The 25,020-nt window shown below is 38.2% G+C and overlaps 1 protein-coding gene across 3 annotated transcripts; it reads left to right on the top strand.

Moving 5' to 3' along the window:
• Positions 1–4,106: 4,106 nt before the first annotated feature.
• On the top strand, positions 4,107–24,576 carry Ccnc (cyclin C). Of its 3 annotated transcripts, none has more exons than XM_076924089.1 (12): positions 4,107–4,340; positions 5,957–6,063; positions 7,041–7,125; positions 7,299–7,368; positions 10,388–10,439; positions 14,772–14,827; positions 15,743–15,778; positions 16,403–16,494; positions 17,014–17,081; positions 19,858–19,937; positions 20,163–20,281; positions 21,688–24,576. In XM_076924089.1, exons 1-12 carry the CDS (start codon positions 4,309–4,311, stop codon positions 21,740–21,742), a joined length of 852 nt encoding a protein of 283 aa, XP_076780204.1. In that variant the 5' UTR covers positions 4,107–4,308; the 3' UTR covers positions 21,743–24,576. The 3 variants fall into 3 exon arrangements, with proteins under 3 accessions (XP_076780204.1, XP_076780205.1, XP_076780206.1); XM_076924090.1 differs by having other exon boundaries at positions 4,131–4,340; positions 21,041–22,916; XM_076924091.1 differs by lacking the exon at positions 21,688–24,576 and adding an exon at positions 20,928–21,044 and having other exon boundaries at positions 4,174–4,340.
• The last annotated feature ends 444 nt before the right edge of the window (positions 24,577–25,020 follow it).

The raw sequence follows: 25,020 nt of genomic DNA, 5'->3' as shown, positions 1-25,020 counted from the left end.
CAGGGAAATTAAGTGGGGAGAATGCTGTGGGCAGGGAATGGCATATGCCTTTAGCTCTAGTACTCAGGGAGGGCAAAGGCAGGCTCTCTGCGAGTTTGAGGCCAGCTTGATACTATAAGAGGGGATTGGAGGGGAGGGCAGGGTGAGCACCCAAAGTTAATTTCCTGCAGAGCTCAGGAGACCTCAGCTGTAGGCACTTAATTTACATGGCCCCTCTGAGAGCACTGGAAAGCCCTGCATGTTTGGTGTTGTGGACTGGAAGCAGAAATCAGAATATAAACAAAAAAAATTCCATGTGGTAATTTGTGAAAGTGTTCACAGAAAAAAAAAGCACCTGAATGGTGTTATATAATGGCTGTAATAATGTGTTACAATTTGGTTTTACATTTACATTTCAACCTGACTTTGTGTCCATGTTATGATGTTAAAGCACCCTCCCCCAATTATGTGAGAGTTTGATTCAAATATAAGAATATGGGCTGAAGACATGACTCAATGGTTAAGAGCACTCACTGGTCTTCCTGAAGGCCTGAGTGCGATCACCATCTCATTACCAACTTGAGAAGCTCATAACTGCCTCTAACTCCAGCTCTGGGGATCTAATGACCTCTTCTCTACACATACACACCTTAAAAAGATTCCCAAACCCCACAAGTACCAGTATTGCTGTGTCTATTATTATGTGCTACAAAGATGAGGAAACTGGTTTGTGGGAAAGCATATAGGTGCAGACAGAAAGTAGACATTAGGTCCTAGGATAATGATAGACATGTATAATGTGTAAATTAACAGGAGTACATAGAAGAAAGAGGCCCTGCACAGCGGTACACCTGAAATCTCAGCAGTTAGTAGGCGAAGGCAGGAGGATCAGAAAGGTAGCATCATTAATGGTATCATAGTCAACTTGACACAAACCTATATGTCCCTTCAAAGAGGACTCTCAGTTGAGTACCTCTGTCAGACTGGCCTGCGGGCGTGTCTATGAGGCACTTTCTTGATTGCTAATTGGTATAGGAAGGCCCCGCCCACTGTGGGCAGTCCCAACCCTGAGCAGGTGAGCCAGCAATACGTAAGACAGGAAGCTAGTACGCCAGGGTGAATTAAGAAGCTTTTCTTGTCTGGCAGTGGTGGTGCACGCCTTTAATCCCAGCACTTGGGAGGCAGAGGCAGGTGGATTTCTGAGTTCAAGGCCAGCCTGGTCTACAGAGTGAGCTCCAGCACAGCCAGGGCTACACAGAGAAACCATGTCTCGAAAAACAAACAAACAAACAAACAAAAAAGCTTTTCTCCATGCTCTCTGCTTCAGTTTTGAAGTGGATTCCCGCCATGGCCTCCCTCGATGATGGACCAGTAAGCTGAAGCAAACCCTTTATTTCCCCAAGTTGCATTTGTCAGTGTTTTATCACAGCAACAGAGAAGCAAATCAGAACACTTGAGTTCACAGTGCGTTCCAGGCCAGCCTGGGATATCTCTAACCCCTCCCCCAAGACAGAGTTTCTCTGTGTAGCTTTGGCTATTCTCAAACTCATTCTGTAGACCAGGCTGACCTCAAACTCAAGAGATCTGCTGGCTTCTGCCTCCTGCATGCTGGGATTAAAGATGTGCGCTAACACTGTCCCATTTTTAAGGTGTTATAGGAGCTGAGTGTAGTGGGTCATACTTTTAATCCCAGCACTCAGAAGAAAGAGGCAGGCAGACCTTTGTGAGTTTGAGGACAACCAGAGCTACATACTGGGATCATGTCTAAGACAGAAAAAAAAAGTTGTCATAGAAGCACATAAAACATTGGTAATAGCAGTTTGTTACAGAACCCTTATGCAAGGCTAACAAAACAAAAGAAAAAAACAAAGAGAAACTTAAAGAAATTCCACAATTCTATGATGCAGCCCATGGCTTGGGTGACGAGTGTGTCTTTTAAACACTTTTTTGAAAAAATAGGATCTGCACTGAAACAGACAGTAATGTTCACAAATGTATTAACATGCTCCTCTGTCCCGGACCACTCTGCCTCATGTTTGGGGGCCACTGTGTCCCACCAGAGCTGCTGCTCCAGTCCGCAAGTCAGGGTCTAGCAAGAGAGAGAGTGGGGATGAAGGGGAAGAGATGCAAATAATGGAGAAAAGACAGAGATTCTGATCAAGTCTCGTTTATTGAGGGGAAATCCGGGGTATTTATACACTTTTGCCACGCGCCTTGTAGGCATGGATACCATGTGCCTTGCAGGTGTGGCTATCACTGTGCCTTACAGGTGTGTATAGAGTGGATAGCACTGCATGCCTTACAGGCATGGATACCACATGTGCCTTGCAGCTGGGGGCACCAAACAGCAAAACAAGATATGGTATCTTGAAACAGAAAAACAAGATGTTATCAGAGTGTGCTCAGCTGTTGTAGGCTGTTGAAAAACAAGTCTCATGTCAGGGTATATGGCTCCAGATGGCTGCAAAGCTGATAGCAACTTCCTGCTAAAAGTCGGCTCCCAACACTCCTCAACATTTTTCAGATACCTTGGCAATTAAATTGGAGTCATTTGGGGGTATTCTGGTAGGTAGGTCATGAAAATTAATTGTGTTGTTTCTATTTCAAGACCCTTAATACTAGTTAATAAAGAGCTAGCTTGAGTCTTATAGGCTCTATCCAGAAAGACTTTGGTCTTGGAAGCAAGGAACCTTGAAATGAACAGTTGGGAGAAAGAAACCCTCTAGTTCTCTGAAGATCTAGAAGGCAACCAGGAAGAAGTAGCCAGCTTTAGGGAACACCTTGAGAATGAGACGAATTTTCAAGCTGCGTTGGAGGTATTTGAGGTGAGAGTTGGGAGATGCTGTAACAGTGAAGCCTAGTCTAGCTCATCCAAATTCAAGAATAAATGTATTTTACAGGTTGTGTGTGTGGCTACGTGGGTAGAATTTTTAAATGAATGTACATCATAGCTCCAAATTGATATGCCACAGAAATGTAATAATTTAACTTTAAAAATGAAATAATATTTACATGGTTTTTTTTTTTTTAAAGATTTATTTATTTATTTTATGTATGTGAGTACACTGTCCTGTCGCTGTCTTCAGACACACCAGAAGAGGGCATTGGATCCCATTACAGATGGTTGTGAGCCACCATATGGTTGCTGGAAATTGAACTCAGGACCTTTGGAAGAGCAGTCAGTGCTCTTAACCACTGAGCCATCTCTCCAGCCCTACATGTTTCAGTTATCATTGTAACATTGTATTTAGTACTGTAGTTCGGTGGCTGAGACAGGAACATTAGGAGTTTCAGACCAGTCCTTGCTTCATGCTGAGACCCAGTCTAGGGGATGAGGAGGAAGGAATAAAGGAATATAGTTTAATCGGTAAAGTGCTTGCTAGTGCCGCAGAAGCTCTGGGCGATACTCAGCAGTATCTGCGAGGTAAGAGTATTCACATCCTCAGCTACATTGTTTTGGGCCAGTCTAGGACAAGTGGGAATCTAAATCTTTTCTTTTTTTTTTTTTAATCATTTTAAATTAAAAACGTCTTTAAATGATTGGACCCAACTGAAAATTACTCAAGAATTCTGAGGCAGATTCACACAGATGTTTTTCCTTTGTGAGTGGAGTCCAATTGAGATGTGGAACGGAGCGAAAACGTAAGTGCAGCTAAGATGTACATTCATTCACATGCTCGTGTTTTTTAGGTATACAAGTAGCCGGCTCTGACATAAAAAAGATTGCTATTCTAAAAAGTCTACACTTGCCGTACTCCTAACTCCTTAGGCTTAATGCCGGCAGGAACTTCACTAAGAGCACTTAGATCTTAAGGCTAAAATTGCTTTCATTTATTTCTCCTTTCAATCCTAGGGAAAAAACAGGCATACAATGCCAGTGTGCTATTTTTGAAGGCCTACAAGATGGATTAACAAGATCCCTAAATGGACCCAAAGGAAAACCGCATCAGACCCAGGCTATGGATACTCTAAGAGATTAACTCGCAGAAGACCTCCGGGAGAGCCTCTCACTACCAGGAGCCTCCGCCTGTGTTTACTCTACTTCCGGGGACCCGCCTCAACACGCCCATTGGCAGCCTGACGTTTGCTTGCTTCCTCTGCTACTAGGGCGGGCCGGAACTTTTGTCAGCCGGAACCGGTGAACGGCGCTCAGTGTTGTCGACCGGCGTCAAGGCGACGAGGGTGCTGTTCTCTTCCTCTGGCTGCGGTTGCTGTGGCGTTCAGTCCAGCCAGTCTGACTGAGGAGCACAGTCGCCTGGACTGTGTCTATGGTCGCTCCGCGGGCCGCTTTGCCGGCTGGTGCTTTTGTATCAGGGCAAGCAGTATTCCATGGCAGGGAACTTCTGGCAGAGCTCCCACTAGTAAGTGAGCTTCCATTTTCTCGCGTGGGACCGGGTCTGGGGCACGGGAGGATTGGGCCTGCCATTCCCTCGGGGCTTCCATCCTGGCCGCTGGGGTGACCCCTCCCTGAGAAGCCGGGGGTCCGAAGCGCAATTGTGTGCTGGGAGCAGAGGGGAGCTGAGTTCGAGGGATGGATGGGTATGAGGTAAGGGGTCCCGTCTCCGAAAGGGAGACTGAGGCGGTTTCATTTCAGATTTGGGGGTTTGATTGGTGGGATGATGTGGGCACAGGCAAAGGAAAGTGACCCTTTGTAGCTCAGTGAGGTTGCCTGTTTCCGACGGATATGGTTTGCTTTTGCTAGTTTTGTTAATAGCAGTGGTATTATAATCTCTTGTCATTCGCCTTCTTGTAGATTTAATATTTACTTAGAGGAGAGGAGTGAGTCGTGCTTGTTTCTATCTTCAGCTTCCTGGCTCAGTTTTATGCCTAGATTCACACACACACACCCCATACCCCAGCCCTATCCCCACTTCCACCCTTGGAGGCAGGATTTCTCTGGGTTAAGCCTTGGCTGTCCTTGATTTCACGAAATAAACCAGGCTCCAGTTTACTGAGATCCGCCTGCCTCTGCCTTTGAGTGCTGGAATTAAAGGCATGAGAACCTATGTGCTGGTGCTTTGTACACATGACACTATGAAGGAAATTGAGAAAGAGGTAGAGAATCTTTGAAACCATCAAGAGATTTTTTTACCCTCAAGTTCTCCTGTTTCTTAGTCAAATGGTCTTGCTGAGCCTGCCAGGGGGCTACTGAAAAGCTAGAGAAATCTGATGAATAACTTACCTGAGAGTTTAAAATGGCATCCCCAGCACCCATGTTTATAGACCAGACAGAACGGCAGTCAAACTGATTGACACAAAATTCTATGAAGATAGTCAGCAAAACAGTCACAAATAGCATCCAAAAAAACCAAAGGGATTCCATTGGTGGGTCCAACAAGACTGAAAAACTTGGGGGTGATGATGAAAACACTTGGGGGTGATGATTGAAAAAGAGATTAAAGTAGAAAAATGTAAAATTTGCTCCAGGCTGAATTTACTTGAAATAGATGAGCGTGTATTGAGGAACTCAGGTATTTCATTGTTGCGCGTCATTTACTCGGTATTTTAGAGACCTGGTGTGAAGAGTTAATGCTGACGTAGGCTAGTGCTCTACCTGCCTCAGCGGGCATTCCCAGCGAGACCTCCAAAAAGAGAAGCCGGGCACAGTGCTGCATGCCCTTTAATCCCAGAACTTGGTGGTGATGGGGAGGGGCCTATCCCTGTGAGCGTGAGGCTAGTCTGGTTTACAGACGAAGTTCCAGGACAGCCAGGGCTACACAGAGAAACAAGAAAGAGAGAGAAACAGAGGGAGAGGGAGAAAGGGACCTCCTAGAATATGATCAACTTATTAAATCTTAGTGTTTAGATGTTTTTGCTTGTTGGCTTTTTTTTCTATTAATTTACTTATTGGCTTTATAGTCCAGTATCAGCCTTCTCTCCTCCCAGTACCCCACCACCTCAAACAACTCCTCCCCCGTTCCTTCCTGCTTGTTGGCTTTCTTCTATACCGTGTTTTTAACATCTTTACTTGTTCTAGTTTGCAGTGGATTTTGGATAAACAAGATCTGTTGAAAGAGCGCCAGAAAGACCTAAAGTTTCTCTCAGAAGAGGAATATTGGAAATTACAAATATTTTTTACAAATGGTAAACTTTTACATTGGTTGAAATAGTATAGTTGGTCACTATGTTGTATGGTAATTTCAATGAATTGTTACAGTCTATAGTTAATGCTTCTACTTACACATTTATCATTTCAGTGTTCTGGGTAACACTTTTTGCACCTTATTATGTATTATAAGCATAATGTTGACTAATCTCAGGCATTTTGAGTGAGGCCCATTTCTAAGGTTGACCTAAGCAAAATACTTTAAAAATAAATGATTCTTTAAATTAACATCCTGTCATTGTCATTTTACCTTATAACTTTGCATTGGCAAGACGGAGATTTAGTCAAGAGACCTTTACTGTGTCTGGGATAGCTTTGTTACCTGTTTTTGTTTGTTTGTGTTTAATTTTACTTATTTCTCTTATGTGTCTGGGTATTTTGCCTATACCTGTTCATTACATGCTGTGCCTGATGCACAGGAGGTTTGGATCCCCTGGGACTGGAGTTACAGATGGTTATGAGCCACCATGTGGGTGTTGGGAATGGAACACAGGTCTTATGCAAGAATAGGTAGTGCTCTCAACTCCTGAGCTATCGCTCCCATCCTGTCACCTAGTCTTTAAGTCTGTTACTCTCTGCAAACCTACCTTTTTCTTATATCAAAGATTAACTATGGATTTCTTGGTAAATAACAATATCTTAATTTTTAAAGCTACTTTTATAGATACTATGAAAAGCATTAAAATGTGTAGTAAATTAAGAGTATTTGATATACCAAAAAAAAAGAGTATTTGATATTCAACCTGCTTATTGCAAAGATAAATTGTAGGAAGTTTCTTGTTTATGACTATTGCTGCATATGCAAGTCTTAGACTACTGAGGTTCAGAGGGTGTAATTGTGTGCCAGGTGTGAATGTTCATGATTGCGACATAAAGAAATCACTGATAAAAGTTAATGGTGTTAATGCTAGTATACTGATGACAGATACTACATTTAAACTTTATTCTTTTTCAGTTATCCAAGCATTAGGTGAACATCTTAAATTAAGGCAACAAGTTATTGCTACTGCTACAGTCTATTTCAAGAGATTTTATGCTAGGTATGGTTGTTTTATTTTATTTTATTTTATTTGTGCCTGATTGAAATTCTTTTCTAATTTACATGTACAATATATAAGTAAATCACTTGTTTACTATAGAATTATGACTCCACCCCCACCCCAGTGTGTTTTCTAAACCGTCATCATTTAACTCTTGTCTGATCATATTTTAGGTATTCACTGAAAAGTATAGATCCTGTATTAATGGCTCCTACATGTGTGTTTCTGGCATCCAAAGTAGAGGTATAAAACAATTTTCTGTTCTTCATCAATGTATCACTATGTCTGGTTAATTTTATATATATATATATATGTGTGTGTGTGTGTGTGTGTGTGCGTATATATATTCATTCTTTGTATGGATAATCATAGGTGGTAGTTTATATGAACTAATATAGACATCTTGCAAATATTTATATTTTTTAAAATAAATATGTCACTATGTATCAGATGATTTAATGAGACCCTTTAAAAGTACTAATTCAATCCTATAACTGTGAAGTATACAACAGCAGTGTCCATGTAGGGTAAAGGACCAAGGATAGAACACCCTGACCCTGACTTGACCATGAGACCAGGAAAGGAACACCCTGACCTTGACTTGAGCCCAAGCAAGAAACCAAGGCCAAGGAAAAGAATCCTGCCAGTATTTGAGCTTGCCCCAAGATCAAGCCACAAAAATCACATCAATCCCATGCTACCCTGGAGAACAACCCTGCCCCCACTTTTCAAATAAAGCCTGCCTTCTCAGTTCCCTGCTGCTCCTCGCCCAGGCAGAGTTGCAAACAACTCTTGTCCTTCCTAACAAATCTCTTGTGTGAAGTTTGTTGCAGTATTCCTTGACTCCTGACTAGAAGGATGCCTTTCCTTCAGAGATGCAACACTGGGGAAACCATTCCCCTCAGAACTGTAACGGGTCCATGAGAGAACTTTGTCTTCAGCTACAATACTTTCATAGAGGAAACCTTTCCCCTCAGAGCTGTAACACTTACAGTCTTCAGTTTTATAAATGAGGAAACTAAGGCAGTGAGTCCTAATAGTCTAGAGCTTCATATTATAACTTAATTGCTTTTTTTAATCTTTAAAAGATTGTTTGGTTAAATGTGGCGGTGCATGCCTTTAATCCCAGCACCTGAGAGGCCGAGGCAGGTGGGTCTCTGTGTGTTCAAGGCCAGCTTGAACCACATAGTGAATTCTGAGTTCCAAGACACCCAGAGCTATGTAGTAAGACCTTGTCGTCAAACAAACAAACAAACCAAAGGACAGTGTTTGGTGCTAGGTTGTGTTGAGTAGCACAGCTTGCCTACTGTAGCCTGATAATGTTGTTACTCCTTGCCCATATCATATGCTTTCTATTTGCACCAGTCTTCTCTGGTAACAAGCCATTGTGGGGGAGTGAAAGACCAGGAACGACTTTGTAGACTCTAGTAAGGAAAAGTGTGGATAATGAGAGCAGGAAAGGTAGGTAAGAGAAAAGACAGATAAGGACTTAGACCAGGGACTGCATTTCGACTAAAACTTACTGTTTTCAGTATTACTGAAAAAGTTTCACGTTCAGCTTAAACCCAAATAGTATAGATTCTGAGAACTGGCTTTTTTCTTAACTAATCCACATAATTCCTAGTCTATTGTTTTTGTTCTTAGGTAATGTCTTTAGAATAATTGTATCCATGTGAATTGAATATGATTTTAGCCAGTAAGTTTGTATTTCTTTTGTGTTCATTTTTATTTTAGAAGCACCCATGACATCTTTATTATCTAGTAAGCAGAATTGACTATATTAGAAATACTAAAACTCTTTCTAGGAACCTAAATTGACTCTGTCCATGGTTTCTTAAGATAAAGTTTGAGTACATCTAGTTATAGAAGTCAGTTATAGAGTGTTTGCCAAGTTTCCATGAGGCCTGGTTTCAGTCCTTAGGACCAGATATGTGTATAGAATGCTGTTTTGAATAAAGAGGTCTTGTAGGTGAGGTGTATTTTCAATTTTGGTTGTTGAATTAGTTTTTCACAATGTATTTTGATCATGTTTTCTCCCCTCCCCAGCGTCTCCCAGATCCTCTTCCTTACCCACCCAACTTAGTGTTCATTTTCTTTGTCTCAAACAAAGCAAAAAGTAAAACAACAACAACAAAAAAAAAGACAAATATCAAAACAAACAAAACCAGTAAAAAGCAAAAAAGCCTGCAAGGAAAAAAAAAGGCAAGGACAAAAACCATGGAGTTAATTTTGTGTTGTCTGACTACTCCTGGGCCTAGGGGCAGCTTTAGAGTGTGTTGATATGACCAGTGTCACTCCATTGGAAACACTGATTCTCCCTTTGCAAGCAGGTATCAATTCCAGGTAGCTTTTGCATTTACCCTCTCAGTATGTTGCATTTTAATTCTTAACTATAACCAAATCTTTGTGTTTTGTCTAATTGAATAGAAATTGTGTACAAAATCATACTGTCTCCAGTTTTGAGTTTTTAGTTTTACTTACTAGGTTTTGAAGTTTAAATTTAAATATAAATATATGTTCACACACATAAAGTTATAGATTACATATTTTTAATAGAAGGCATTTGAATAGTTTTAATTTGTTAAATAAGATACCAGTTCTTACTTTTTATACTTTAAAAGAAAGTAAGTAGTTTGGAAATCTTAAGTGGTTTATCTGAAATTAAATAAGAGTACATTTAAAATGTATTACATGATAAATTCTAGTTATTTTTATAGTGGTAGTGTATAAGGTTGCAAAGGAAAATGATAACTTACCTAAGAAGCCTTTTTAAAAAAAAGATTAATAAATCTTTATTTTATGTTTATGAGTGCTCTATCTGCATGTACACCTGCATGACAGAAGAGGGCATCAGATCTTAGTATAGATAGATGGTTATGAGCCACCATGTGGTTGCTGGGAATTGAACTCAGTACCTCTGGAAGAGCAGCCAGTGCTCTTAACCACTGAGCCATCTCTCTAGCCCCTAAGAAGCCTTATATTCCATTACAACTTTCATTCTTTCAGAAAGGTTGATATTTGTACATTGCGTGATTGGTTGGCTGATTAATTGTGCTAAGGATTGAACACAGGGTCTTGTACATTCTTGGTAGGCCAGGAGTATGCCATTGAACAATATTGCCAACCCAAATTATTGAAAATTCAAGAAAAGCTAATAGACTGTAAACTTGAGAAGAGCTTGGAAATGTGTTTGGCATAGAACTCAGATATCTTTAAAGTTTTTTGGATTATTAAGTACTTGATCTCATTCACTTTTCTCTAGGAATTTGGTGTTGTCTCAAATACAAGATTGATTGCTGCTACTACTTCTGTATGTAAGTGCAAAAAGTGTCTTCTGTTTTAAGGATGAAATCTAAAGAAAAGCTCTGTAAACATACAGATTTTTGTTTTGTTTTGTTTTGTTTTGTTTTGTTTTGTTTGTTTGGCTTTGTTTTGTAATGAACCACATGTAGGTGAGTTTATTATAGCTCCAAAGAATACATTATCATTAGCATGTTTCACAAGAAACAATGTTTGAAAACAAGTTGATTTTCCTGATGTAGTGTCAGTGCTTGGAAGGTAGATTAGGAGTTAAGGCAAGCCATACTTACATAGTGAGTTTCCATACCTACATAGTGAGTTTGGGCCAGCCTGGACTACATGAGACCACAACCTTTTTTGTGTTTTTTTTTTTGGGGGGGGGTGGGGTGGGTTTGGGTTTGGTTTTTTTTTTTTTTTTTTTTTTGTTATTTTGTTGTTGGTTTGGTTTTACTTTTCTTCTTTTTAATTTTGAGAGCAAGTCTCATCTGAAACTTGGGCTCCTCTAGCTTCTACTTACCAAGGAGGACTGTTAATCTCCAGTTTAGATTAGAAGTGTGGGCCAGCACGCCTGGATGACAGTACTTCTCAGTGGTTAAAAAAAAAAAAAAAAAAAAAAAAAAAAAAAAAAAAAAAAAAAAAAAAAAAATGAGTTGTATTGATGGGAATTATGTATTTTCAGACCTTCAAGTTGAAAACTATGGTACGAAAAAAATAGAATACTGACTGTAGTGAGTCAATTGAGCTAATTTTCATTTATTTGTTTCTTTGTTTTGCTTTTTGAGGCAGGGTGTCACTTTAGCCCTGGCTATCCTGGAACTCACAAAATCTGCCTCCTGAATGCTGAGATTAAAAGCTTTTATCATCATGTCTAGCAACTCTTATGTTTTTAAAGATTTATTTTTAATTCTGTGGAGGTGTGTGCTTGCATATGGGTGTTTGCATGTGAGTATAGGTACATGAGGAGGCCAGAGGCATCAGTCCCCTGTAGCTGGAATTATAGAAAGTTGTGAGCTGCCTGGTGTGGGTTCTGAGGACCAAACTTGGATCCTCTGAGAAAATGATCTTAACTGCTGAGCCACCTCTGGCCCTAGATGAGCTGGCTTTTACACCGTTTCTGTCTCTTTCTGGTTGTGTTTGTCCCTATCCAGGAACATAGTCTTTTAAGCAAGTTGCTTTAGCTCTCAACCTTAGGTTTGTGTGTGTGTTTGATTTTGAACTTTTGAGACAGTGATTCACCACTGTGTACTCTGACCTGGAACTTATGGTAGTTCTCTTGCTTCAAGTCCTAAATACTGAGTTTACTACAGGCATAACTCACTATCTTTCTCATATCTAAATCCTTTTTTAAAATGTGTGTTTTTGTGTGTGAGAGTGTGTGTAGTTTGCTATATGTGCATGCATATTTGTATGAGGTTGCCATGTATGTACTTGTACATGCATAGATGTCAAGTCCTGAAGTTGATGTGGAGAGTCATCTGTCATTTCTTTTCCACCTTATTTGGTGAGGCAGGGTCTCTAAATTAAACACAGAGCTTGCCAATATGGCTAGTCTTACCACTAGCCAGCTTGCTCTGGGGAGTAGATATCCTGACTCTGCTTTCAGAGGCTTGAATTACAGATGGACTGCACACACGGAATTTATGTGTCTGGGGATCCGAACTCTGGTTTCCTTATGCTTGCAGTGCTTCACCTGCTAAAGTAGAATAGGTCTCTACTCACCTGCTATATGTCTTCTACATCATATCAAGACAGCAGCAGTAGGATACAGTATATTACAGTATTATAGGATAATCCCAGCACTTGGGGGCAGAGGCAGGTAGATCTGCGAGTTCGAAGCCGGTCTGGTCTATAGAGCTAGTTACAGAACAGCCAGGGCTACATAATGAAACCAAAAACCAAAAAACAAAACAAACAAAAAGACAACACTTAGATGTCTTGCTGCTGTGAAAAATATTGAGTGAAGCAGTCTTAAAGGAAGGGTTTATTTTGACTTACAGCTTCAGTCTGTACTTTGCTGCTTCCGTCATTTTAGGCCTGTGTCAAGGCAAGAAACATCACAATGAAAGGCTAAAAGCAGAGAACATGGAGGAGACCGAGGACAAGAAGTACTCTTTAGTCACACTCCCAGGGATCCACTTCCTGTAATCAGGCCCTACCATCCCAGCTTTACTATCTCCCATTTGGTTTTTCAGTTATGGCTCCATCAGTGAACTGAGCCTTTTGTTCAGAAACTTCATCATCACTCAGTGATGGCATCCTGCAGCTGATGGCTTAGTTTTCAACATGAGTCATGGGGGATACTTTATATTCAGACCCCATTGTCCATTCCTATAGACTTATGTCCTTAAGCTTTACTTCTTTTTTTTTAATTACGTATTTTATTTATGCTTATATGTGTGGTGTTTGTGCATATGGGAGGCTGAAGAAGTCAAAAAAGGGAGCTGTAGGTATAGTAGGCTGATGTGAGCCACCATCTGTGGGCAATGGGAACTGAACATTGGTCCTCTGCAAGAGCAGCAAGGATTCTTAACTGCTGACCCTCTTTGCTGTAAAGGTCCTCTCCAGGTACACTCCCCTTCAAAGGCAGTGGGGGTTTAGGACTTGAGCATGTAAATTATTTTTTTGTTGTTGTTTTAGTTTCCTGAGACAGAGTTTTACTACGTAGCCGTGGAGAGATGGCTCAACTTAATGACCTGAGTTTGACTCCTAGAACCCATGAGTTGTTCTTTGACATCCAACCACATCATGGTATACACATGTGTGCATGTACAAACATAGATAAGTAGCAAGTTTAAAAACTGTAGATTGGGCAGTGGTGGGATACACCTTTTATCCCAGCACTAGGAAGGCAGAGTCAAGCTGATTTACAGAACAAGTTCTAGAACAGCCAGGGCTGCACAAAGAAACCCAGTCTTAAAAAACAAAGCAAAAATGTGGATCATTTAAACATGTAGTGGGAGAGAAGCTGACAGCATAAAGTGGGTCTAATCTCAGGGGAGGTGTTAGGTGTCTAAGTCCAGGGCTTGGTGATGTGTATCAGTGCACAGACTTTTGAAACAGGATCTCACTGTGTAGACCAGGCTGGCCTGAAACTCAGATTCACCTGCCTCCTGAGTGCCGGAACTAACAGTGTGTGCCACTATGCTGGTCTTATACAGACATTATTTTACTTTATTGATTCTCTGCCAGTAATAGGAATCAGTTTTATATATGTACTTTACACCCTGCTTATATTTAAAGGAGTCATAAAACCCAGAAACCTTAATGGGAACATTTTCAAAATTAGAGAAAATATGATTTTCCTAATGTCAAGTTTAAGTAGTTGAAGATTTCAGATCTTGGCAGATGTTACCTAAATTCATTGTAGAGTACCTAATTTATAAAATACCCTTTATGAGAATGTAATAATAAAATGCACAGAATTCCTTACTTTGAGTGAAGTCACTTGTACTAGAGGAAGGAATTACAAAACAGAGCTGCTGGAGCTACCAGTTCATATCCTAGTTGGTTTAAGTATTGTAATGACTTGAATACAGTTTTCTCAATAGAACTTAAATAGAACTTAGGACTAATTGAGTTAGTAAACAATGGTTTTTCATTTGTACTTTATTAGTGAATGCAAATAGTAACTGTGTAGTATAAGAAAATCACCTAGAGACTTCACATGTATACTTACACTTTTATTAAAATGTTTTGGTGAGATGTGGTGGTGCATGCCTTTAATACCAGCACAAGGCAAAGGCCAGCAGATCTCTATGACCTTGAGATAACCCTGGTCTATATAGTTTCCAGGCCAGCCAAGGCTAATAATGAGACCTTGTCTCAAAAAACTAAAAATAAGTAAATAAATATATTTTGTTTGTTAATGTCTTTTGGAAGAGAAACACTGATAAGTTCTGAAAGTATCTGTTAGTTAAAACAAACTTTGAGTCTCAGTGATTACTGGCAACATTTTTGTATATTATCCTAACTTTTCTCTCCCACCTTTTTTGTTATGTGTTCTGTATTCATCCCTGGAACTCTCTGTAGATGAAGCTGGCCTCAAACTCAGATATCCGCCTGCTTCTGCCTCCTGAGTGCTGGGATTAAAGGCATGAACCACCATATCTGGCCAACATGAACCTTTTTTTTTAATATAAAATTGAAACTGTTCAATTGTATAGGCAAGGATGCTTCCTACCACTTAATCTTTGGCCTCCATAGAAATAAAGTTTAATTATTTCTGAGAGCACCTACTGAGGGTAATATAGCACACCTTCTAATATTTGGAACTATGTTAAAGGACTTTAGGATAAATTCATGCTGGCATTTTCTTGGTTTTAACTGTTTTGTTTTGTTTCCTATAGTAAAAACTAGATTTTCATATGCCTTTCCAAAGGAATTTCCTTACAGGATGAATCATGTAAGTATATTATATAAAACTCTGTATTAACTAACTCCATTTTATATTAGGATAAACTTCAGAACATCTTAGAAATGGAAGTTTCAAGTACTATAAATATATATATTATTTTTAGAGTAAGTCTCAGTAGCTTCTCTATATTTTTCTGTTGGTAATTAACAGTAATTATCTTGGATCCCAGTTAAATCACCGTAGGATGCTTTCAATAATATTGAAGTTGGGACTTCTCCAAATTACAGCATAATATTCAGGTTTGGAGTGGCAGTGGTCTAGCATCAGTGTTTCCAGGTTACACCAGTGTGTCTCACTTGGAGCAGTTTGAAAACTGGTTTTGAAAAATTACCTGTTGAATTCATGTTAATATTTTAATAGATGTACCATTTCCCACCTTGCAGGGAATTTGTTTATTCTCTTAAGTAGAGATCGTTGCACTGTACATTTGTCAATAGAAAGTACATAGAAAATTTTGAAGTTTCTTTTTTGTTTTGTTTTGTTTTTTCAAGACAGGAGTTCTCTGTTTAGCTCTGGCTGTCGTGGAACTCTCAGACTTGCTCTGTAGACCAGGCTGACCTCAAACTCAGATATTAAAGGCATGTGCCACCATGCATGACTTAAATCTGAAGTTTCTAACATTTATAACTTTTTAATTTTTTTTAAGGAATTCTGGTTGTGGCTCAGTAGCAAAATAAGTGCTTGGCATATTTGAGACTTTGGGTTCAATTCCAAGACCCCCCCCCAAAAAAAAAAGACATAATACTGTCTTTTCCTTAATAAGAATTTAAAATGTATTATCTAATAATAAAAGCAGATTTTCCCAGGCATAATGGCATAAGCCTTTATTCTCAGCCCTTAGGAGACAGTAGATATTTATGTAATTATGCTTATTTTCACTGGGTGATTTTTTTTTTTAAACAGATACTAGAATGTGAATTTTACCTCTTAGAATTAATGGTATGTATATTTTTCCATAATACAGTAAAAATTTGATGGGTTGTATTGAAAGGAGGTTAAAATTTAATACATCCAAATGATATATAATGGCAAAGTCATAGGAAAATAAGACCATCATCACCTACTTCCTTTCTGAAGGCTGTAAAATAAATTATCTTACTTGGGCTGCAAAAAAATTTTTTTTATTTTCTTGTAACTTTAATAAGGATTACAAGTAAATAAGCCAGGACCATTGCAAATTCTTTGCACAAATTGTGCATGTTGTAGGGTTAAAGACAGATTATGTCTTTGTCAGAATCCTGGTCCTCTAGTTGAGAATTGTAGATTTATAAACTAATAAGAGGCTCTTAGTGTGTTGCAGATGTGACACTTTAAGTCTCTAAAGCAAAGAATGGATGCTGACTGGGTACCATCTGATTTAGCAAGGTATATTCCAGAGAGAGCACTGCCTTCACTGTTACAGTAGCATAGGGTCATATTTGAGTAAAAGAATGAAAATGAAAGTATGAGACAGAGAAATTAATTTGAAACACAGAACAAGTTGTTGGAAAATGATACCCTTTTATTGTTTTATGTTATAATACATCTGTTTTTTACACATATATATTTTTAAACTGTTTCTAGGACTGTTGCTTGATAGTGTATCATCCGTATAGACCTTTGCTCCAGTATGTGCAGGACATGGGCCAAGAAGACGTGTTGCTTCCGCTTGCATGGTAACTAGAGCAGAAGTTACTCATATATTACTTACTAGACAGGAGAACTGACAACTAAACACATGGCTTACTTATTAAAATGTCCCAAGACATTTTATTTTTATTTATTTATTTACTTTTTTAAAGATTTATTTATTCATTATGTATACAGCAGTCTCTTACATGTATTCCCAAAGACCAGAAGAGGGCACTAGATTTCATTAAAGATGGTTATAAGCCACCATGTGGTTGCTGGGAATTGAACTCAGGACCTCTGGAAGAACAGTCTACTATTCTTCTGACTAATACTATACTGACTAATACATAAGTTTTATATTAAGTAATATGTGTCCCCTTGTTGTCCCACTCATGCATCCATTGCTTGGCCTCTGTGTGTCATTTCTGTGGCTGGGGTCAGTAACCAAACAGGGATTTAAGTGTACAAAGATGGGAGGGAAATCTGGTTCTTTCTCTTTGGGAGAAGTTACAGTTAATGAAGTAGTTGTGATTTTAGTAATGGTAAGATTTCTGTTTCTACAGGAGGATAGTGAATGATACCTACAGGACGGATCTTTGTCTTCTGTATCCTCCTTTCATGATAGCTTTAGGTATGTAAATTTGGTGGGCCTTTATTGGTTAGCTGGGGTTTTTTGCCTCTTTAGGTCATCCTAGAATAAATTTTACATGATTTTATATTTTGTAGTAGTAGATTAATCTTGAATGTGAGCTTTCAATAATCACACACTACAACCATCTCAGATTAGCATTATTTTTCTCCTTCACTTTTTTTGATAAGGCTTCCCCTCCCTGTCCGCCCTTTAATTCATTTAAAATAATTTTAACTAGTATCTTAGCAAAGTTTGTATTTGCTTATGGGGGGAAATTCAGGACTAAATGCTGATAGTAGTTGTCTTATAAATAACTGGTTCTGTTTTCTATTTCTGAATCCAGTCAAATGCTCTAGAACTTAAGGAAAGAAGCATCTATGCTTCTGTTACTAGGAGAACTTGGCTGACATCTCACGGAGTGTAGGAAGTGCACAGTGATGGCTAGCACTGTCTTGGGAGTTAAGTAGACCAGATTTGAACATTGCTTCCTATACAGTTGTAAAAACAATTATCTATTTTTTTCTATTTTGTAAAATAGTGGAAGGGATAATAACTTTATAAACAGTTGTTTTAATAGTTAAGTGGCATATCCTGTAGAACACCAGGTGTCTATTATGTCCAAAGACTTAATAGATTCTGCTCCTTCTTTCTCTCCTCCTTCTGTTGATTTTCATGACTCCCTTCTAAACACCCTCCTCTTCTTCTTCTTCCTCCTCCTCCTCCTCTTCCTCCTCTTCTTCCTTCTCCTTCTCTTCTTCTTCCTTCTCTTCTTCTTCCTCCTCATCCTCTTCTTCCTCTTCCTCCTCCTTTGTTCTATTTTTTTCAGTTATGTCTTTTTAAATTTTTCTTTTAGATTATTGTTTTATATGTATGAATATTTTTACCTGCATGTATGTATATGTAACACACACATGCCTGGAGCCCATGGAGGCCAGAAGAAGGCACTATATCCCCTGGAATTAGAGATAGTTGTAAGCCACCATGTGGGTGCTAGGAATTGAACCCAGTTCTTCTACAAGAGCAATAAGTATTCTAAATACTCCAGCTATCTCTCCAGCGCCCCTTTTCAGTTATGTCATAAACATTGCTGGTTTTCAACCTTATACTAGAGGTCGATATAAGTTAATGGCATTGGTGCCTTTTTTTTAAATGATTTGCTTATTTTTATTTCATATGCATTGGTGTTTAGTCTGCCTGCATGTATGTATGAATGAGGGTGTTGGATTCCCTGGAACTGTATTTACCGATAGTTGTGAGCTGCCATGTGGGTCCTGGGAATTGAATTCAGGTCTTCTGGAAGAGCAGCCAGTGCTCTTTGAGCCACCTCTCTAGCCTCACTGGTGACTCTTGTAAATCACTGGACTTGGTGGGACTCTTATCTAATATCTATGTTCAGTGAGAAAAGATGCTGGGTTTGTGTAGATAGGAAGAAATAGCAGGATATGGTCTTGCCACCTGTGTGGTCTGTGTTCCTCTCAGGTAGTCTTACTGAGATCAGTAGCTTTTATATTTTATATATAATCTTTTATGTTTTGAAATATTAAAGTAAGTGTGTTTGTGTGTATTCTGTGAGTATGGGCAAGTTCATGTGAAGGCAGGGTACACATGGTAGGGGCTAGAGGTTAACCTTTTTCATTCTGCAGGAGCCATCTACCTTTTTGAAACAGGGTATCTTACTGAGACCTAGGGCTCATTTATTAGGCTAGGCTGACTTACTGTGTATTCCAGAGATTACCAGTGTGTGCTGTCATGCCCAAGATTATTCTTTTATGTGTATGGATGTTTGGCTTGCATGTGTGTCTGTGCATTATGTGTATGTATTGCCTGCAGAAGCCAGAAGAATACATTGGGTCCCCATTACTGCAGTAACAGTTGGTTCAGTCATATCAGTGCTGAGAATTGAACCCAAATGCTGGAAGAACCAGTGCTCTTAGCCTATTAAGCCATCTCTCCATCCCTCTTCCCAGCTTTGTCTTGGTTAGTTTTGGTTTTTTAATGTGGGTGGGAATTGAACCCATACCACACAAGACACTTTTCAAAGCTTGCCTAACCAAATGTGACTAATAGTACAAAGGCCAATAAACACCTAAGTGAAATTTAGTTTTTTAAAATTTAGATTATATCCCCTAAGGATGGGTTCTATTAACTGAGAGATAAAGATAAAGGTCCAGGGAGGGGGGATCTGGGATGGACATTCTGGGGGATCTGCATGAGGTCTGCCTGAATGAGGTCTGCCTCTACAGATAGCAAAAAGTCACTAAGTCATCAAGAATATCCACCCTCAGCTTTCTGGATGAAATGCTGGAATTTTATTTCCTCCTTTTTAGGAGACATCGTGTATGATTAACATTCCTGGTTGCCCTAGTGATCTGTGGGTTCAAGGAATTTTGGACCCTCAACAAACATTTTTAAGACTTAGCAGTGCATTGGTTAGGTAGGGCTTTGTTTTGTCACTGACTTCTGGGTGTGATTTGACTACTTTGCGAGAGTATGCATAGGTGAATTTTCCTGTCCTAGTTTCTTGGTTGGAGTTGTTTCTCTTATAACAAATTTTCCCTCAAGGCACCCTCACTGTGACCAGTCCACAGTGAAGACAGGGTGTCAAGAACCATCCTATAGCTAGAGGTTGTTTTAAACAATATGGTGTGTATGTGAATATTGTTACTACACTTTTTAAAAATAGTTTTGGAAAATAAGACAATCTTTATGAAAATCTTTAGTTCTAAAACTATGTTTGCAGTTAGATTTGAACAGTTGTCTCTGATTTTCTTTCTAGCTTGCCTGCATGTAGCCTGTGTTGTACAGCAGAAAGACGCTCGACAATGGTTTGCAGAACTTTCCGTGGATATGGAGAAGGTACTCTTTTCTTTTTTGAAAACATGGTCTTACTGTATAGCCGTTTCTTGCCTGGAACTTGCTATGTAGCATGCTGGCCTCCAATGCATAGAAATGTATCTGCCTCTCTCTCCCAGGTGCTGAGATGAAGGCATGTGTCCCCTCGCCCTACATGACGTGTGTTCTTTATATACTAATACGTTGCTAGTTTTTGCTACTGAGAGCTTTTCAAATATTTTCTTTTAGATTTTGGAAATAATCAGGGTTATTTTAAAACTGTATGAGCAGTGGAAGAATTTTGATGAGAGAAAAGAGATGGCAACTATTCTTAGTAAGATGCCGAAGCCAAAGCCACCTCCAAACAGGTACATTTTAAACTGATTTAATTTCACTGCATGATGTAATGTTTATCATATTTTCCTTAGATTGTGTTATATTTTATCTTTTTCTAAAAACTTGTACTAAAATTGCTTTATATCTGCTTATGTCATTTCTGCCTTGAGACTGTCTCAGTTTTAAGATGAATTCTTCTGTCTAGTAATTTTTCTAATGCAATGGAGGTCTATTACAGGTATCCCTCAACATATAGCCACGCTCTGTACTTAAACTGAACTGAATTAGACAAACATTGGAAATTCAGAGATAAAAAGCTTAAAAGTAATTCTTTCCATTTGACTCTCTGTTGTTTCTCTCCCTTCAGTAATGATTATTCTCCTATTTCATATGTTTCAGTAAGCATTTTTAAAGACCTTATATGGTAAAGATTATAAATTTTGGCTTCTGAGTGATCCTCTGATCCATAGCACACAGTTACATATAATTTTACCAAAGAGGAACCTCCTGTACTAAGATGTTTTTGTTGTTTTAAATGAATCTGTTCACTTAGTTGAGTGGCTTTCTGCCCTCTCTGTGTATCAGATCATTCAAAGAGAGAAAGATGAGAAGGAAAATACGTGCTGTAAGCTCAGTTGTTACTTAGAGAGGTTATTTAACACTAAGATGCATTTTTAGACTGCTGCTGGTTACAGTGATGTCACAGTTGAGAAGAGGATGATGATGAACTGTTACTAGGAGCTGCTTAAGGCAGTCATTGAAACAGCTACCTTTGGATGCATTTTTTACAGAAGCTCCCTGAGTGATTCTCCACTAATGGCAGGGCCTGAAGCTGCAAGATGATGGTGGACAAGATAAGGCACTCTCCTATTGTCACAGTTACTGGTATCTTCAGCTTTAGTTATTTTTATTTTAATAATCAGCATTTTTCCAAGAAACTACCATATTTTTGATGTATAAAGATTTGTTGTCATTACCATATGATTTTATTATACCATTGGACAACAGGTTTTTTTTTTCCTTTTTCTTTTTTTTGAAAGACACCTTGGATTTTCCTCAAAAGTAGAAATAGAATTTTATATGTCAGATTTACTTTTGTAGGAAGTTTGTTCAGAAGTTTTAATCTCTATGTTGAGTGATACCTGTAATAATAATGAAATCCTAAAGTCTAACTTAAATCTTTGAATGTTTATGGACACTAACTTCCAGACTGCTTGTTATGTATGAGGGCCTCAAGTTACAGAAGAATAAAAACATAGAACCAACTGTTAGTTTTCTGGATTTTCATTTTTCTACATTTGTGTTTTATAATCAGGAGTGTCTGTTTTATAGAATTGCTTCACAGAATAATGAACTTCAGAAATTAATAGTACTATCCTAGTATTGAAAAATGAATCTTTTAATTGGCATAAAATTTCTTTCTTCCCCATTTGAACAGTGAAGGAGAGCAGGGTCCAAATGGAAGTCAGAACTCTAGCTACAGCCAATCTTAAAACACCCTGAAGACTCCCGTAGTGGACCACTTGGAAGTAAAGCATTGGACAGTTTGAGTAATGTCTTCATTGGAAAGCAGATGCAAACGAATAGCTTGTTTCTGTCAAGCATATTGGAAATTGACTTAAGTTTCACAAAATAAGGGTTTTTTTCCTAACTTGATTCTAGTGTGTAATTTATTAAATATTAATTTAAAAAATTAGTAAGCCTCTAAAGGAACCAACAGCCATACACAGACATTTCAGAGTTAACTTCTCTCTCACATACACATATATATGTAGACACATACTAATACTGTTTTTTGATTAGGAAATTGAAGATTTTTTTTTAATTAATAATAGCTTTTTTTAAATTAAGTCAGGAAACATGAAATGTCATTTGTTCAAACTTTTCTTTGAGCAAAGAAAAATTTTGAGGGACCAAAAAAGGACATAAAGACTCAATAAAACTCTCCCCAACTCAGTTAAATTTTAAAACTGGAATAAGAAATTAAATCTTAGAAAATCCTAGGTTTTAGAAATAATAATTACAATTTGAGGGAGATTAGTCAAGAACTTACTGATTTTAAAATATATTGTATTCAATACTTTTTGTATCATCACAGAAGATACTGGCCCAGCCTATCAAAAAAGTGCAATATATAGAGAGAGCATACTTTGACATTTTAAAGGTTGTATTGACTTACTAGCTGTTTTGAAATTCTGAGAAACCTGAAAGAAAAGGTTATTTGCAACTAATTTATAGTTAATAAGCATTTTAAAAGTTTAATTTGATTAAACGCTTACGTTAAAATTTGATGAAATTTTAATGTTTAATCTGTCCTGAAAATGTTTTATGAAACATATACACCCAGTTTAACTTTATGTTTTAGTGTAAGCTAACATATGTACAGCAGGAATTCGGAGTCAGGAACCTAGTCAGGTTTTAGACCAGTGAGATTCTTAATTCTCATGGGTGTAGACTTCAGAATAAATGTTACATTTTAAATTAAATTTGGAACTTCAAAAATTAACTCATTTTCTTCAGACTTGAAGAAGAATAAATAAAACTTGGAGTAATGGGATATTATTGTGTAGTTTTGCACTTTTTAAAAAATAAATCATGAAAAAATAGTACTAAGTGTTGACTTCCTGGTTAAAATTAGAAAAATAAAAGTTAAGTTTTTCAGCTATATTCACTAATGTCTTGAATTCCTGTTGCTAAGTTTGACTTAGGTTTTCTGAGAATCTTTTGTGCGTGTTAAAGTAGAACCTTAAACTTTGTAAAGGGGTGACTTTGTATAGTTTATGAGTAGATTGTAAGGAAAGTTCTACTTCCTTATGGAGAATACCCTATGCAGATGCGCTGCAAGGGAGACTTTACATTGGTACAAATATGGGTTCTCCTACGGCTGTATAAGGATAAGAAACGAACAAACGGGCTCTCCCCAGGCCTGAAGTGGTTAATCCAAATCCAAGTTTAGCTTGGTTGCTTGGTGATTCTTTTTTTTTTTATTTTTTTTTTTTTATTAGATATTTTATTTACACTTCAGATGGCATCCCCTATCCCCATTTCCCCCCCACCCCCACTTGGTGATTCTTATCACAGCCATTAGCTATAGTTTTCTCTTCAAGCTTTTGGTTTGTTTTTGTTGTTGTTGTTTTTGTTTTTTGTTTTTTTTGTTTGTTTGTTTGTTTGTTTGTTTTTTTGGTTTTTTCGAGACAGGGTTTCTCTGTATAGCCCTGGCTGTCCTGGAACTCACTCTGTAGACCAGGCTGGCCTCGAACTTAGAAATCTGCCTGCCTCTGCCTCCCAAGTGCTGGGATTAAAGGCATGCGCCACCATTGCTTGGCTTCAAGCTTTTTTTAAATCGAGTTTCTTTTTTCAGATTTATCTTTGTGCTTCCTAGGTTTTTTTTTTTTTTTTTTTTTTTCAAATGTTATTGTGGAAAATGAAGAATTTTCAAGAACAGAGCAAGCAGTGAAGTAAACCCATGTGTATGGACTAGAACAGACCAAGCAGTGAAGTAAACCCCATGTGTATGGACTAGAACAGACCAAGCAGTGAAGTAAACCCCATGTGTATGGACTAGAACAGACCAGCTTCAGCTGCTACTGACTCATAGCCAGTTGTACCCTATTTCAACTTCCACACCGGTCTCCAGTTCATATATTATTTTGAAGAAAATTCTAGATATATCATTTTATCCATAAATATTTCATCCTCTTAATAGGTAAAATAATTATTTAATATATTAAAAATCTCAATTTTTTGAACATTGCAGAGCATTCTTTGTATTTGTTTATAAATTCGTTTAGTTTTAGATTCATGAATTCTTCCTCCATGCTATAAAAACATTCCCTGTTTTCATTTGTTCATGTGTTAAGTTTCCCATAGCCTAAGTTTTACTGTGAGCATCTTTAGCAGGCCATTTAGTGAGGGGCTATTCCTCCTGTGTAGTTCTGTACATTGATAATTGAATATGAAGGCTGATCACATTGAGATTCTTTTTGTTTTGGCTAGACTACTGTAAGGTGGCCGTCCCTTGTATTAGTCAACACATAGTGGCTGTTGCTGGATTGTCCTCACATATGACAAGTATAGATTTAGAATCAGTCAGTCAGTCTTAGGCACACTGTCCAGTCTCATAGCCACCAGCCACTTAGGGCTGAACAGTCACTGTGTGGCTCGTCTGAATGCAGATATGCTGTAAATGTGCAAACATGTTGGATTTCAGGTACTTACTAATACAAAACAAAATAATGTTAAAAATCTCAATTTGTTTATAATCATTATGTGTTTTAAATGATAATATTTTGGATCTATAGAATTAAATAAAACATTATTACAATTTTTCTTGTTTCTTTTTAATTTTTAAATATAGGAATATTTAAAATCACAGAGTGGCTTGTATTGGACAGTGCTGCTGCCAGATAATAATGAAAATATTAGATTTCTGTCTCATCTCACCTACCTTCATTTGCATTTCCTGCTTTTCCTTTTTACTTTGTCATTTGTCTGCTATTTACTTCCGCATTTCCAGTTAGCAGGCTCTCACTGGTTCCATTAGTTATTTACTGTATGCTAGATGTATGCCTGTGCTGTCGGGATTCGATGTGCTGTCGGGATTCGATGTGCTGTCGGGATTCGAGCTAGGCTTACTGCAGAGATGAGAGCTCACAGTCACAGATGAAGTCAGAACAGCTAACATGCAGGTTCTCATTGGTAAAACCAGAGCGCTTCACTGAACTCCACTTTACCATATTGCCTCTTCTGCTTACCCCTCCCCTTTGTATTT

This window comes from Arvicanthis niloticus, chromosome 25 (assembly GCF_011762505.2).
Source record: "Arvicanthis niloticus isolate mArvNil1 chromosome 25, mArvNil1.pat.X, whole genome shotgun sequence".
In the NCBI taxonomy this organism is placed as follows: Eukaryota; Metazoa; Chordata; class Mammalia; order Rodentia; family Muridae; genus Arvicanthis; species Arvicanthis niloticus.
The sequence above is the reverse complement of the archived record's forward strand: the minus strand, read 5'-3'. Positions and strand labels throughout refer to the sequence as shown.